This window comes from Lepidochelys kempii, chromosome 1 (assembly GCF_965140285.1).
Source record: "Lepidochelys kempii isolate rLepKem1 chromosome 1, rLepKem1.hap1, whole genome shotgun sequence".
Taxonomy (NCBI): Eukaryota; Metazoa; Chordata; order Testudines; family Cheloniidae; genus Lepidochelys; species Lepidochelys kempii.
In genome coordinates, this window is record NC_136380.1 from 155,631,757 (window position 1) to 155,649,176 (window position 17,420).

General features: G+C 42.3%; 1 protein-coding gene across 1 annotated transcript in view; it reads right to left on the minus strand.

The window, feature by feature from the left end:
• The window catches only part of LOC140916959 (amine oxidase [flavin-containing] B), a 76,403-nt gene that overhangs the window by 28,471 nt on the left and 30,512 nt on the right, over positions 1-17,420 (minus strand). The window contains exons 2-3 of the mRNA XM_073358858.2: positions 11,627-11,721; positions 10,994-11,131 (exon numbers count right to left, since the gene is read on the minus strand). Coding sequence (XP_073214959.2) covers positions 10,994-11,131; positions 11,627-11,721 — 233 coding nt within the window. The remainder of the gene's footprint in view (positions 1-10,993; positions 11,132-11,626; positions 11,722-17,420) is intronic.

A 17,420-nucleotide genomic window follows, 5' to 3' on the forward strand; every position in this document is an offset into this window, starting at 1 on the left:
GGCTAGCAAACCAAGCCAAGCAACACTCCTGCCGCTGTGATGAACAACTAGACCTACACATAAAATTGTATTAGAGTTGTCAAAGAATTTTATTTCTAATTAGAAAAAGGCCAGTTTGACCTACAAGCTCCATTCTCTATCTCTTCTTGTTGTTCAGGACTCCATATGTTGAGATAATTAGTTACCATAGTCATCTGTATGCTATAAATATACAGCTGGAGTAATCAATCTATTATATATATATTAATTCCATATAAAAATATGAACCAAAAAGACCACTGAAGTTGCAAAGTCAAGAATTCAGTTAGGAAATATGGTTGTCTATGCAACCTTAACTTGGCCCTCTTGCACATATGCATTAGAACAGCTTTTAATTACTTGATCAAATGATATTAATTCTAGTCCACTATGATTGTCAGTGTTTTGTAAATGGTGATATGCAGGAGTATCTCCATTTTACATGCAACATAACCAAGCACATACACTTGGAACAATCATTCTGAAAGGCAGTGGAGCTAAGTGGCTAAAACTGGGGTCTGTCATATTATAGACCTGAGTTCCATTCCCTGTTCTGCCAACAAATGACCTTGTACAAGCTCTCAGATCCTTGGTTATCTCATCTACAAAAGGTAGAGTAGGGGAAAGGATACTTGCCTGCCTCCTACAGTAGGATTATGGGGCCTTGCTTTATAATAAGCTTTTTGAAGTGCACAGAATTAATACCAATCAGTGGAAGAAGTGTTACTAGAAATCATTGCATCTGGAATCGCAAACCTTTCTATGCTTGAATAAAAATGCTTACAAAATTAAACCCATTGAAAATGTTTCCTATTTCATTCCATAAAACCCTTTTGTGGGTGTTTCTGGATTTTTTTTTCTCTTTCCTTTTCTTTTAAAGAAAAAAATGTGGGGGAGAGGCGTTTCAGTTTGGGAAAAATATCACCCTCGGTTGACTTGCTGGTAAAGAGACAGGGCCCCTGTGCAAAACCAGATAATACAGTTTATTAAAAACAGAAGAGAATGTTGGGATCAGTCAAATTTTTATGATGCTCCAGGCTCTGAAATTTGTTGGTTAAAAGCGATGCATGACACCAGATCGGCTCCAACAGGCATGTGTGAAACCCCCAGGAATCAAGCAGCAGCTCCTGTTTGAAATAAGCATTTGTCTCGTCTCCGTTTTTATGATGATGCTCAATCAGCAATATAAGGAAAAAAACAGTTATTACAATAAAGTGCAATTTAGGCTTTGCTCCAAGCAGCCTAGATTAAACAAGCTGAGTGGGTACTATGGCTGCTTATCCTGATCTCCTAGGAAACAGAAGGAAAGGACTCAGAAAGGTTCCTTCCATTCATCTGCCAATTCTAATTAATCAAAAAGCCTTGTTTGATCATGTAATTTTTTCTTATTCCTTCCATCCACACACAAACCATAAGGGCACAGTTGCCAGAGTTCAAGTGAACTTCACTGATATTTAGCATCTCTGACCAGACCTGCTCTACAGACAGCGCTGAGAGAAGCGACCACGTACGCTACAACTTTGCTTTTGCAATTTTGTCTGTACATCATGTAGCATCTTTTACCCCTGCTATAATACTTTTATTTGTTAAAAAAAAATCTAACTGTAAATTCACTCTTTGCAATCGTTGCCAGATGGCCGGCACTCGAAAGTGAAGGATGTCCATTTATCCACAGGGCAGGGCCAAAGCAGACAGCACAAGAGCAAGCTTCCTACACATTTCCATCAATAAGAAAAGGAGTACTTTTGGCACCTTAGAGACTAACCAATTTATTTGAGCATAAGCTTTCGTGAGCTACAGCTCACTTCATCGGATGCATTCAGTGCCACTGCAGAGCCACTGGCCATTATCTTTGAAAACTCGTGGCAAACTGGGGAAGTCCTGGATGACTGGAAAAAGGCTAATGTAGTGCCAATCTTTAAAAAAGGGAAGAAGGAAGATCCTGGGAACTACAGGCCAGTCAGCCTCACCTCAGTCCCTGGAAAAATCATGGAGCAGGTCCTCAAAGAATCAATCCTGAAGCACTTGCATGAGAGGAAAGTGATCAGGAACAGCCAGCATGGATTCACCAAGGGAAGGTCATGCCTGACTAATCTAATTGCCTTTTACGATGAGATTACTGGTTCTGTGGATGAAGGGAAAGCAGTGGATGTATTGTTTCTTGACTTTAGCAAAGCTTTTGACACGGTCTCCCATAGTATTCTTGTCAGCAAGTTAAGGAAGTATGGGCTGGATGAATGCACTATAAGGTGGGTAGAAAGCTGGCTAGATTGTCGGGCTCAACGGGTAGTGATCAATGGCTCCATGTCTAGTTGGCAGCCGGTATCAAGTGGAGTGCCCCAAGGGTCGGTCCTGGGGCCGGTTTTATTCAATATCTTCATAAATGATCTGGAGGATGGTGTGGATTGCACTCTCAGCAAATTTGCGGATGATACTAAACTGGGAGGAGTGGTAGATACGCTGGAGGGGAGGGATAGGATACAGAAGGACCTAGACCAATTGGAAGATTGGGCCAAAAGGAATCTGATGAGGTTCAATAAGGATAAGTGTAGGGTCCTGCACTTAGGACGGAAGAACCCAATGCACAGCTACAGACTAGGGACCGAATGGCTAGGCAGCAGTTCTGCGGAAAAGGACCTACGGGTGACAGTGGACGAGAAGCTGGATATGAGTCAGCAGTGTGCCCTTGTTGCCAAGAAGGCCAATGGCATTTTGGGATGTATAAGTAGGGGCATAGCGAGCAGATTGAGGGACGTGATCGTTCCCCTCTATTCAACATTGGTGAGGCCTCATCTGGAGTACTGTGTCCAGTTTTGGGCCCCACACTTCAAGAAGGATGTGGATAAATTGGAGAGAGTCCAGCGAAGGGCAACAAAAATGATTAGGGGACTGGAACACATGAGTTATGAGGAGAGGCTGAGGGAGCTGGGATTGTTTAGTCTGCAGAAGAGAAGAATGAGGGGGGATTTGATAGCTGCTTTAAACTACCTGAAAGGGGGTTCCAAAGAGGATGGCTCTAGACTGTTCTCAATGGTAGCAGATGACAGAACGAGGAGTAATGGTCTCAAGTTGCAGTGGGGGAGGTTTAGATTGGATATTAGGAAAAACTTTTTCACTAAGAGGGTGGTGAAACACTGGAATGCGTTACCTAGGGAGGTGGTAGAATCTCCTTCCTTAGAGGTTTTTAAGGTCAGGCTTGACAAAGCCCTGGCTGGGATGATTTAACTGGAAATTGGTCCTGCTTTGAGCAGGGGGTTGGACTAGATGACCTTCTGGGGTCCCTTCCAACCCTGATATTCTATGATTCTATGATTCCACGGTAATATCAAAAATGAAGGACAGCCAGGAGGACTGCAAAGATTTTCTACACAGATACAGAGAGCATTCTCATTAATGCAGATTGGTAGTTTCAGTGAAAGATTTTATGTAGACAGGAGTAAAGATTCTATCAACATCTATCAACAGAAAGTAATTTCAGTGACATGCCAGATAATTTGGCTCACCTGGAATTCCTCCTAGGAGTTCCCAGGCTGTGCACACTAGTGTTATTGCTGGCTCAGTCTTGAATAGGGTGCAACACACAACCTCACCCACAACCGGACAGCACTGTTGGCTAATACATAGGTGGGGACAGAGCTCCACCTTCCTCTGTCAGGCACATAGCTCCTGTGAGGGTACTAAGGGGGGAACAGGAACTGTACTTGCTGTCAAGAATCTGTCCCAACCCTGTGATGGGGATGCTCCTTGTTCCATTGATGGCCTTCCATGAACCTGTGTAGGACCTGGCCAGTCTGGCCTTTAGTGTTTTGCAAACATCTAGTGGGATTTTGGCAATTGTCACTCCATGAGGAAAGTTCCAGGTACAGTATATTTCAGAACAGAGAGACAGATATCATTTTCAGTGGTTACTGCTTGCTGTTTTCAGTGCACCAAAATAAGACAGTAGGGAGTTTAAAAGGAATAGATGTGTTGTTCCACTTATATTGATGATGTCCTGGTCTGGGGCAACATGAGAAACACGATATTATGAAAAGTTCTGATGGTGGCAAGGAGTAGGAGTTTGAGATATAATGAAGAAATGTACCATAAAAATAGCACTAGTGAGTCCACCCCAGTCTCATGGATGGACTTAGAGAAGTGAGCTCTGTCAGGCTGCTGAAACCCGGGTGTAAATGGAATGTTGTGATGTTGGTGAGTACATCTGGAAATTCACTGCAGGTGAGAATGGGAAAGACAAGGCCACAGACATGACCAAGTGCAGCTGGTGTGAAATGTGTTGGTGCAAGGGTAGACTGTTCTCTTCCTACAGGAAAGAAGCACATTTTTAAATTCAAAGTTGGAGGATCATTACTTTCAAACACACAAAACTTTTCTATACACAGATTTTATGTAGCCCAGCCTCCTAATTCCAGTCATTACACTTGGCAAAACAATTTCTATTTTGTACATGATAAAAAATTGCAGATCTGTGTTTTAAACATCAAATCTTCCTGATCATATGGGCATCGATAATGGGATTAGACCAAGTTTGAGATACAATATTAGTTAAATAAATAGGCAGATCTGTTGATAATTTGATCCTGACAAATGGTAAACCCACACCCATATTTCAATACATTTGTTTAAAGGGACACTTAAATGGTTTAGGTCCCATATTTGATATAAATTAACAGTGATGTAATCAGGTGGCAAATATTACCTGGATTTTAAATATCTTTTCTGTTTGTTTAAAAAAAACCCAACAACTGACCACCAGTAGAACACAACAGCCAACATTTTGGTAAGGCAAGTAAAACCTTTGGACAAAATTTTCTTGAATTCATATTTAGGCTCCTAAATAAAAATGGTTTGATTTTAAGAAGTGCTTAACACCCACAACTCAAGTCAATGGTATCTGCATGCACTTAGAACCTTTGAAAATTCAGTTATTTAAACAACTAAATAAAAAGCATGTATTTAGGAGCCTAATATTAGGCATGCATGTTTGAAAATTTTGGCCTACAAGTACACATTGCTTTTGCTGGCTTTTTGCAGCAGTTAAACTAACAAAAACTAGTCCCAGAGCTGTAATTATTTTTCTCAGTATGTTGATATAATGTCCTTTAGAAGACTAGCGAAGAGAGAGGTCACTTGTCACCAAAACAAAACATGCAGGGAAAGAATTATTATTTTCAAACTTCTATGAAGGTATCATAAGCAATGCAAAAGTAAGGTGGAAAAAAAAATCCTGCGGTAGAACTGGGCACTTAAAAAAGATTAAAGAGAAATAAACACAGAACCCAATCTAGATGGCAAAGCCTAATGAGGAGGGACTCACTCAGAGATAAACAAAACCTAGTCTTTTAGTTTTGAGGTACAAAGGAAGACCCATACATTATTCGAATTTAAAAAGCCTCTGAAATGAATTAAATTGACTTTAAAAGGCTTGATTTTGCTCTTGGGCACATGTAAAGGCAGTAGCTGATTTTAAAACATGCACAGGGATCCTTGCTAGAATACTGGAAAGGGAATGGAAAAAATTAGATTTCTTCCATTTCTCAAGGAACACATCTTCCAGAATTTGAGTAGGTTTGGCTTGCACTACAAAGTTTGGGTTAGTATTTGGATCTGAACCCACTTAGAGCTGACAGACTTTTGGACATTTTGAACTTTTGGAGTTCAGCTTACAGGACAGAACTTCAATCAAAAAAGTTTCAGTATCACCTAGATTCCAGGGTGCAGACGAGTATATTTTCCATTTGTCACCATCTAGACTGGCCTCCAATGCTTGCATTGCTTCTGGAATAATGCGGGAAAAAGCTTTGGGAGGTTGTATGGTAAAAGACAAGAGATCTGTGAGAAGTATACTTAGGCACTGTATAAATAAGAACCAAGAAATCCAATTGCAGGAAGCCAAGATTATGAAATAGATTTAGCTGCACCAGAGAAGCTACTGGCCAGTGCATGTGCTTTCTGTCTCACGTACAAGATCCAACCTATTTAATTGTAATAAGGTGTTTATTTATAATACACTGTGACAAACGGTTTTATTTTTATGAGTATGATGCATGCCTCTGTGTGCGTTTATGCTGGGTTACTTGCTATGGAGTCAGATCAAGAGGAGTTGTTACAGAAACTGAGCAGAAGATGTACAACAATGGTCTAAATAAGTAACATCCCAGCAAAAATTCAAACACAACAGCCAGGTTCAAAGCTTTGAAGAGGCAACTCCTCTGCTGAATCCTGGAAACATAGCTGTTATGCCAAAGCTGAGAACAGAAAAATCAAAAGGAACACTATAACACTAGAAAACCTCAAAGACCTTAGAAAAAGGAGGGGGTCTGGGTGAGCTGCAAGGGACTTCCCAGGGTGTCAGTGAAAAGATGACAGGTTGGCAATCACAGAGACAGAGGGAGGTTAGCTGCAAGGGCAAAGAGGGACCTCCACACTAAACAACGATCAACCACCAAGTCAGGCAAGACTTATACATTTTGGCTTTGCAAAAAGAAAAGGAGTACTTGTGTCAAATAAATTGGTTAGTCTCTAAGGTGCCACAAGTACTCCTTTTCTTTTTGCGAATACAGACTAACACGGCTGTTACTCTGAAACCTGTCATTTTGGCTTTGATTTACTTTCTTGATCCAACACACCTAAATATCATACTCCTGTTTTCTAATTAATAATGGCTTGTTTTGAAAAGGTCGTCCTGTGTCACCGAAAATATCTGCTGGTTGCATACCTCCAAGGGAGAGAAAGTCTCCCACAGGGTTCCAAGCTACTTTAGATCTGCTGAAAAAGCCACAGTGAGACACAGAGGTGCTGAAGCCACAGACCCAATCTCAAAGTAGCAGAATCACAGGGCCCTTCCTTGAGAAAAGTGGAAGCCCGGGGCCTATCACCAAGAGAGAGACACTTCCAGAAAAACTGTTTAAAGACCAGCGGCAGGTGCAGCCCTGTGGCTCTGTGACAATAATATTATAACAATATTTTCCCATTGCTGGATAAATGTAGAGGTGAATGGAAAAAAATAATCATGGTGAAATAAAAACATTTACTTTTAAAGAAAAAATTATTTAACCCAATACAGCATTTGATATCTCATCAATTTTATTTTTCTTATAATATAAAAGATTCATTATGTACATTCTGTCCTATGGTCTCATGGATGCTAATTCAGCAGTAACAACTGTTCAGCGTCAGCATAAAAAGCTGCATCACTGGCTTTGAGAACAGGCTTATTTTTCATAAGAATCAAGGAGGAAAAACAGTTGAGAAAAATCTATGAGTGCAGATCTTTTGTTGCAGTTACTGCTTAAGTCCCTTGAATTTTTGTTTAAACTTTGATTAGCATCAGAAATCCTGAAACTTGACTGGCTGACACATTTCACCTGTTCACAAGAGCATATAACAATAGCTTTTCACAGTGTTTTACTCATGTGCGTAACATTAAATTTGAAGCTCATTTCCACAGGAGCAGCTGCAAAACTTGGAAAGTCTCTCCTCTGGGAAGATGCACCATGGTTCCATGTTTAACAGGTGGAAGGATGCTCTTTTGGGTCAGAGCATAGGACAAGGACTCAGAAAATCTGTGCTTTTACCAGATCTGCCACACAGATGTCTTGTTTCAGATCTTGGACAAGTCATTTGGAACCTGGTTGCACAAGCTTTTGAGCACCTGCAAGTCCCAGGGCACTCAGCACCTCGTGAGATCAGAGCATTACCTACTCTGTATTATAGTTCCCCCATTGGTAAAACTGGCCTAATATTTGACTCGTAAAGTTTAATTCTTAGTCCAAAATTTTCTGAAGTGGCCACTGTCTTAGTTGTGCCCAACTTGAGACACCTTGGGCCTGATTTTCATGAGTGCTGAGCATCCACAGCTTCTCCTAACTTCAGCGGCAGTTGTGAGTGTTCAGCACTTCTGAAAGTCAGGCCCCAGGCAGCTCAAGCAGTGCACCAAAAAAAAAAAAAAAAAGTCACCTGGAGTCAGTGATCACTGTCAAAAAAGTTGACTTTAGAGTTTGACCCATTTTGAGATCTTTTAATTGAAGGCACGATATGTAAGCACAAATCGTTACTTAAAACTTCGTAAGTGGGTTAATTAGCAGGACATGTTTATAGTACTTTGCTACCAATTTTTTTTTTTTTTTAAGAGGCAATACAGGAGATAGTACTTCTAAACTACTACATGCTACAAGGGGCCACAGCAATGGTTCCCTCAACCCACCCAGCAATATTGTTTACCTGTCCATCTATACTCTCAGCCCAGCAGAAGCAGCTGTCCTATCTCGGGGCCTCTCCTTCTGCCCCTCCACCCCCACGAACATGATACAGTTCTGTGGTGACCTAGAATCCTATTTTCGACGTCTCCGACTCAAAGAATATTTCCAAAATACCTCTGAACAACATACTAATCCACAGAGGCCTCCCTTCCAACATTACAAAAAGAAGGCTTCTAGGTGGACTCCTCCTGAAGGTTGAGACAGCAGACTGGACTTCTACATAGAGTGCGTCCGCCAATGTGCACGGGCTGAAATTGTGGAAAAACAGCATCACTTGCCCCATAACCTCAGCCGTGGAGAACACAATGCCATCCACAGCCTCAGAAACAACTCTGACATCATAATCAAAAAGGCTGACAAAGGAGGTGCTGTTGTCATCATGAATAGGTAGGAATATGAACAAGAGGCTGCTCGGCAGCTCTCCAACACCACTTTCTACAAGCCATTACCCTATGATCCCACTGAGAGTTACCAAAAGCAACTACAGCATTTGCTCAACAAACTTCCTGAAAAAGCACAAGATCAAATCCGCACAGACACACCCCTGGAACCCCGACCTGGGATATTCTATCTACTACCCAAGATCCATAAACCGGAAATCCTGGGCGCCACATCATCTCAGGCATTGGCACCCTGACAGCAGGATCGTCTGGCTATGTAGACTCCCTCCTCAGGCCCTACGCTACCAGCACTCCCAGCTACCTTCGAGACACCACTGACTTCCTGAGGAAACTACAATCCATCGGTGATCTTCCTGATAACACCATACTGGCCACTATGGATGTAGAAGCCCTCTACACCAACATTCCACACAAAGATGGACTACAAGCCGTCAAGAACACTATCCCCGATAATGTCACAGCTAACCTGGTGGCTGAACTTTGTGACTTTGTCCTTACCCATAACTATTTTACATTTGGGGACAATGTATACCTTCAAATCAGCGGCACTGCTATGGGTACCCGCATGGCCCCACAGTATGCCAACATTTTTATGGCTGATTTAGAACAACGCTTCCTCAGCTACCGTCCCCTAACGCCCCTACTCTACTTGCGCTATATTGATGACATCTTCATCATCTGGACCTATGGAAAAGAAGCCCTTGAGGAATTCCACCATGATTTCAACAATTTCCATCCCACCATCAACCTCAGCCTGGTCCAGTCCACACAAGAGATCCACTTCCTGGACACTACAGTGCTAATAAACAATGGTCACATAACCACCACCCTATACCGGAAACCTACTGACCGCTATTCCTACCTACATGCCTCCAGCTTTCACCCTGACCACACCACACGATCCATCGTCTACAGCCAAGCTCTGCAATACAACCGCATTTGCTCCAACCCCTCAGACAGAGGCAAACACCTACAAGATCTCTATCAAGCATTCTTACAACTACAATACCCACCTGCGGAAGTGAAGAAACAGATTGATAGAGCCAGAAGAGTTCCCAGAAGTCACCTACTACAGGACAGGCCTAACAAAGAAAATAACAGAACGCCACTAGCCGTCACCTTCAGCCCCCAACTAAAACCCCTCCAACGCATTATTAAGGATCTACAACCTATTCTGAAGGATGACCCAACACTCTCACAAATCTTGGGAGACAGGTCAGTCCTTGCCTACAGACAGCCCCCCAACCTGAAGCAAATACTCACCAACAATCACATACCACACAACAGAACCACTAACTCAGGAACCTATCCTTGCAACAAAGCCCCGTTGCCAACTGTGCCCACATATCTATTCAGGGGACACCATCACAGGGCCTAATAACATCAGCCACACTATCAGAGGCTTGTTCACCTGCACATCCACCAATGTGATATATGCCATCATGTGCCAGCAATGCCCCTCTGCCATGTACATTGGTCAAACTGGACAGTCTCTACGTAAAAGAATAAATGGACACAAATCAGATGTCAAGAATTATAACATTCATAAACCAGTTGGAGAATGCTTCAATCTCTCTGGTCACACAATTACAGACATGAAGGTCACTATCTTACAACAAAAAAAACTTCAAATCCAGACTCCAGCGAGAAACTGCTGAATTGGAATTCATTTGCAAATTGGATACTATTAATTTAGGCTTAAATAGAGACTGGGAGTGGCTAAGTCATTATGCAAGGTAGCCTATTTCCCCTTGTTTTTTCCTACCCCCCCTCCCCAGACGTTCTGGTTAAACTTGGATTTATGCTGGAAATGGCCCACCTTGATTATCATGCACATTGTAGGGAGAGTGGTCACTTTGGATGGGCTATTACCAGCAGGAGAGTGAGTTTGTGTGGGGGGGGGGGGGGCGCGGAGGGTGAGAAAACCTGGATTTGTGCTGGAAATGGCCCAACTTGGTTATCATACACATTGTAAGGAGAGTGATCACTTTAGATAAGATATTACCAGCAGGAGAGTGGGGTGGGAGGAGGTATTGTTTCATGGTCTCTGTGTATATAATGTCTTCTGCAGTTTCCACAGTATGCATCCGATGAAGTGAGCTGTAGCTCACGAAAGCTTATGCTCAAATAAATTGGTTAGTCTCTAAGATGCCACAAGTACTCCTTTTCTTTTTGCGAATACAGACTAACACGGCTGTTACTCTGAAACCTACTTCTAAACTGGTGACATCCCCACAGAAATAAAAAAAAAGCAACTTACAACAATCTACACCAATCAACGTTGGTGTGGTTTAGAGATGCATTCTATCTTACCTTGACATGGTGAATAAGATGTTCTACTTCATTCACTTTATATGTCTCTATTCCTAGCTCCTTAGACAACCGCAGGATGCGATTTTGTGTTGGCCCCACGTATGCTCCTCCAAGGTCCACATACTGGACTTGCTTATTCTGGTTTCCCAAAAAAAACAAAAGAAGGAAGATAAGCCCTTTGCAATCAATCATGAGATAAACAATGTAATCCAGAGGAACTATTTATGTTAATTGAGTATTTGAGGCCAGATTCCCTGCCCTCTGCCCCTGACCAGGAAAAAACCTGCAAGAGGAAGCCACAGAGGTGAAAACTCTGCATTGGTTCTCTTCAGAGACATTTCTCCAGCGCATCTCTCCAAGGGGATATTTTGCTACATACATAGTCATCTTTTCCTTCTATGCAGAACAGGTGGGAGGGGAGGTGTGATAACCCCAGAACCTGCAAATATCCTGGAAAATTCTGTCGCCACAGAAACCCCATACTTTTTCTCGCCCCTGGTTCTGCACTGTCAAGGACTTTCCTACCTGCCACTGCCCTGGAATTCTACCCTCATGAGGGGTTCTTCAGTATGCAGGAGGCTCTGCTCAAATAATCAGTGCAATAATTTAGATAATATGTGTGGGGATAATTACCCTTGCAGTGAAAGTTCTTCCTCCAACTCTGTCACGGGCTTCCAACACCACAACACTCAGCCCTGACTCAGTCAGCAACTTGGCTGCTGACAGACCTAAAGGACAAATGAGAAACAACACTGAACAACTCCGCACAGTGGATTCTGTAGCCTGCATGGCTTCTAGACAGTCAGTAGTCAGCACCCCCAGCCATTTAGTAAGAGGTGTCATGAATTTTGACTATAAAGAGCTTGTAAGGGGGGGGAAAAAATCCCAAAAGGCAACTAAAGGTGTATATAAAATAAGATAGTGGTCACATTTTCACATGTTCCAAGCACCTTCAGCTCCCAGTGGCTTCAACTGGGGCAGAGTGAGCTTAGCCCCTCTGAAAGGCAGCTCTAGCTGGGTGAAAATGAGAGAAACAGTCATTTTGTTGTACACGGAACACACATACATGTGCAGTTCTCTGCAGGGGGGGAAAGCATTTTATTCTCTAATTCTGTTCTTTAATTTCTGAAAGTGTTGTCTTTTTTTTTAAACCCGCCAGGTAAAATGGACGGAGTCAAGTTTATACAGGCCTAGTATCAGAGGGGCAGACGGGTTAGTCTGTATCCACAAAAACAACGCGGTGGGTCTGGTGCCACCAGACACCTCGTTGTTTTTACGGTCTAAAGATCCCTCTGGAAACAAACAGATTGGAGCTCTGAAAAATGCAGTGTCCATCATAACAGACCATTATTAAATCTGCCAAAACAAGAATCAATGATATTATTAATCATTTATATTACAATAGCATCCAAAGGCTCCAATTAGGAATGGGGCTTAATCTGCTTATCATGCTGATGTAGTGTCAGTATTGTCTGTTGTTGTCTTCTGCTCTCTCCCCAGCTACTTGTTGCATCCACCCTGTTGTCTCTCATCTCATACATAGATTCTAAGTTCTTTGGGGCAGGAATCATCTTTTTGTCATGTGTCTGTACAGCACCTAGCACAACACGACCCAAATCCATGATGGGAGCCACTAGATGCCACTGTAATAAATAATAATTATACCTAGCTCTTATATATCACTTTTCATTAATAGATTTCAAAGCACTTTACAAAAGAAGGTAAATATAATTACCCAGATTTTATTAATAATGATAATGCTGAATGAAGAGACAATCTTTTGCCCAGAGAACTTAGAACCTAAACGATACACATACAGCCAAAAGGTTGGGGACAATGATATAACTTCGAAATAAATTAACATGGCATCATTTAGTTAGCTACATTTTGCGGGGGGGGAGGGTGTGAGAAAGCTGTTTTAAAATGCAATAAGAGTTGCAATGGGGAAAACATACAAACGGTAACCCTGTTTCTGGACCAAATTCAGAATTTTACCTTTTGTGTGGACTCAGGGGTTATTTTTTAAACTCCTATGAACAGAGTGAGCAAGTATTGACTCCATAAAGCAAAGTCCAGGAAAAAATCTCTTATGTGGTGTGAAATCTTGTTAGCTGTTCAGAACTGTACACATTTCAGCACAGCTGCTGGTTTACCGGTCATTTTTTCTTGGAGTGCAAACAAAACACCATCCCTTTAACTTTGCCTAAGATTTTAGAGTTTAGACAAACAGATCAACATAAAGGAACGGGTCTAAAAATATGACTAATGCCCTTATTGTTCAGATTTCTTCTGCAGGATATTTTATATTAAAATGGTATTTTTTCCAGAGAGATTTCTACATACTCATTGTTATGTAAGGAACAGTGCAGATTTCACCTAAGAAAAAAAGCACCAGCTATCTTTTTTCACCAATTCAGAGGACAATAATTTAGTGCAGCTTCCATTACAGACTTGCTTAGTTCAAAAGAAAAGAGTTTTTCTACATCCAATTCACATAATGAAAAAGACATACTGAGTGCTGCCATGGTAATGCAGTAGCCTTAACTCTGATTCCTCCATGAGGATCAATACCTAGAAAATTAATACACACAATAAAGAAGCAAAGAGGACAGGTCTTATCTGAAGCCTCAGACTCCTCCTACCAGCTTCCTTAAAATAAGACAAATAAGACTGACAAGTGAGACAACAAAAGTGGTGATCTTTTGTCAGTTGTTCAAAGCATAGAGATAGGTTCAAACTTTGTCCAATGCAGAATCCAAACTCAGATCTGATTCAAATTTTTCCACTGCCCCCCACTCTGTCTGAGATAAAAAGAAGCCCCAGAGACAAGCACACCTGAACTTTGGGGTGTTCTAAAGTGGATCCAAATTTTAGAGCTCAGATCCAACTTTATCCAGAGCCAGTATACATTTCATTAGGATTGTAAAACTCTTTCAATTTTAAACCTTAGTATTCCTATGAGAATTGTATTGCAAAACACAGGATAAGTTGAACCTCCAGTACTTTCTAAATGATATTTACGGCATTTCCGTATAGTTTCTGTGTATTGAGGAAAGCCTATTGTTGTTCCTTGGATTGTTAAAGCTGCATACAACAGGTCAGTCATGACTTTCCTTCTCCCTCAAACTAAGCTCAACAACTCTGCAGCATACTAAGTCTCCAATACTACCATTGTCTATGAAGGAGTAAATGGATCATTTTTTAAAATCTCTCTTCAGGTTCATTTATCTCTTTCTGCAGAAAATCACATGGAAATGGGTTCCTGGGGGAAGCAAAAATATCTTCCTACAGGGACACTTTGACAAATAATTTGAAGAGGGGTCAACATGCACACATTCTTCCCCCACAAACCAAACAGTGGATTATCTCTTCAGATCCTGAGGATTATCAGGGAATCCACAGGAAAACAAGGCCACCTGCATGAAGCCCTTGTGTCCATCAACATCAGCTCTTCGGCTACCAAGATTTCATTTGCCATAGCAGCCCACAAGATGGGGGAGTTCTGAAACATGGAGGACCATGGATTCTATTTTAAGCTCTTTGATGGCCCCCATTGTCATATTACCTGAGCATGGCACAAGCTGTAAGGTATTTATCCTCACAAATCCCTTGTGAGGTAAGGAAGTGTTAGTATCTCTATCTGTAAGATGGGGAACTAAAGCACACAGAGCCTAAGTGACTAGCCCACAGTCACAGAGCAGAAACTTGAACCCCTGTCTCCAGAGTCCCAGACTACTGCCTTAACCACTTGCCCATCCTTCTTCTCTGATACTCGACAGACCTTTGAGGTTTGGGACATCAACCCCACAGTCCTTCCCTTGGCTCTCCTCTTCTTCCAACAGCACAAGGATTTCAGGAATATGATAATCTCCTTCCATTCCTTCCAGTAATATCCATACCACAAGTTTTTAATGTGAGAGTTGTTTTTTCAACAGTCAATTCTTCCAGGTAAGTGTGTTTTCTGGAATCAGTAATCTTTTCATGGCATGAAGGCCACACACACACACACAACAGTAACACCTAGAGGCCACACCCAAGATCAGGGCCCCGTTGTGCTAGGCACTACACAGAGACAGGCCCTCCCTTGAAGATTTTACAATCTAAACAGACAAAATGATGACGGATTATCATCCCCATGTCATAGATGGGGAAGTAAGGCAAAGAAAGATTAAGTGATTTGCCGTTCACCATGCAAAGTGTGCCTATTAGAGGTGGCAACAGAAGCCACATTTCTCAAATTCCAGTCCAATACCTTAGCCACAAGATCATCTTTCCCTTCTGTCTCTCACACAGTCTTCTAAAGATTTAGCATTTTCATGGTTGTTAATTAATAGGAACATAGGAACTGCAAGACTGGATCATACCAGTGGTCCATCTAATCCACTGTTCTGTCTCTGGCTGTGGCCAGTACAAGATGCTTCAGAGAATGTAGGATAATCTGGCTCCCACATTAGGTCTCACCCTGATCTCTAATATTTAGCGTTCCTGATCTATCTTCTTTATACCTTTCTTTATTTTATCATGTCCTATCATCAGTCTCCTTTCTAAGGTAAACAATCTCTAATGTCTGTAACTTGAAAATTATCAACAAATTCCTCAGTTTTAATTCTTCTGGGACCTAAGTAGTGCTGCCCCTGCTTCCTGCCATGGGTGCTGGGGGGAAATCTGCAGCAAGAAGCCAGCCAGAGATTCCAGCCAGTAGGAGCAGAAGCAGCCAAAGGAGGACTCTCTGGAACTCTGGACATTTGGAGAACTTTCTACAGTTATGATTGGACTTTCTCTGTCCTTACTTCAACCCTCCCCCAAAGTCTCTTCAATTCAGCTTCACTCCACACATGCCCCTCTTCCTTCTTGTCCCCTCACTCCTTTCCCTTGAATGTCCCCTCTTCCTTCCCTTTAGCTGACCCAGCCTTAAGTAACCCCGCCGCCCAAAAGAGGAACTAGCATGTCATTTGCTGCCACCACAGAGTTTACTCTGCTTGTATGTTCTACCCCTTCCCCCACCTTGTGTTCTGTCTTGTCTATTTAGATTTGAAGCTCTTTGGGGCAGGAACTGTCTGCTACTCTGAGTTTGTACAGTGCCTCGCACAATGAGATCCTGTTCTTGGTTGACCCTCAAGCACAACTGTAATAAACATGAATCATAGAATATCAGGGCTGGAAGGGACCTCAGGAGGTCATCTAGTCCAACCCCCTGCTCAAAAGCAGGACCAATCCCCAATTAAATCATCCCAGCCAGGCCTTTGTCAAGCCTGACCTTAAAAACTTCTAAGGAAGGAGATTCCACCACCTCCCTAGGCAATGCATTCCAGTGTTTCACCACCCTCCTAGTGAAAAAGGTTTTCCTAATATCCAACCTAAACCTCCCCCACTGCAACTTGAGACCATTACTCCTTGTCCTGTCCTCTTCTACCACTGAGAATAGTCTAGAACCATCCTCTCTGGAACCACCTCTCAGGTAGTTGAAAGCAGCTATCAAATCCCCCCTCATTCTTCTCTTCTGCAGACTAAACAATCCCAGTTCCCTCAGCCTCTCCTCATAAGTCATGTGTTCCAGACCCCTAATCATTTTTGTTGCCCTTCGCTGGACTCTTTCCAATTTATCCACATCCTTCTTGTAGTGTGGGGACCAAAACTGGACACAGTACTCCAGATGAGGCCTCACCAATGTCGAATAGAGGGGGACGATCACGTCCCTCGATCTGCTCACTATGCCCCTACTTATACATCCCAAAATGCCATTGGCCTTCTTGGCAACAAGGGCACACTGCTGACCCATATCCAGCTTCTCGTCCACTGTCACCCCTAGGTCCTTTTCCGCAGAACTGTTGCCTAGCCATTCGGTCCCTAGTCTGTAGTTGTGCATTGGGTTCTTCCATCCTAAGTGCAGGACCCTGCACTTATCCTTATTGAACCTCATCAGATTTCTTTTGGCCCAATCCTCCAATTTGTCTAGGTCCCTCTGTATTCTATCCCTGCCCTCCAGCGTATCTACCACTCCTCCCAATTTAGTATCATCCGCAAATTTGCTGAGAGTGCAATCCAAACCATCCTCCAGATCATTTATGAAGATATTGAACAAAACCGGCCCCAGGACCGACCCCTGGGGCACTCCACTTGACACCGGCTGCCAACTAGACATGGAGCCATTGATCACTAGCCGTTGAGCCCGACAATCTAGCCAACTTTCTACCCACCTTATAGTGCATTCATCCAGCCCGTACTTCTTTATGATTAATAAATAAGAACCACAATAACAGGAGAAAGAATAAATGCCAGTCAATCAGATGTTCTTATTGCCTCATAAATACCAGCCAAAGGTAATAAACATCAAATGCATCTTTAACAACTTCCCAGGCCAATCTAAAATGGCATGTTGAGAGTGAGGAAAATGCACTGGTCATACTTGTCCTGTACTATTCCCTGA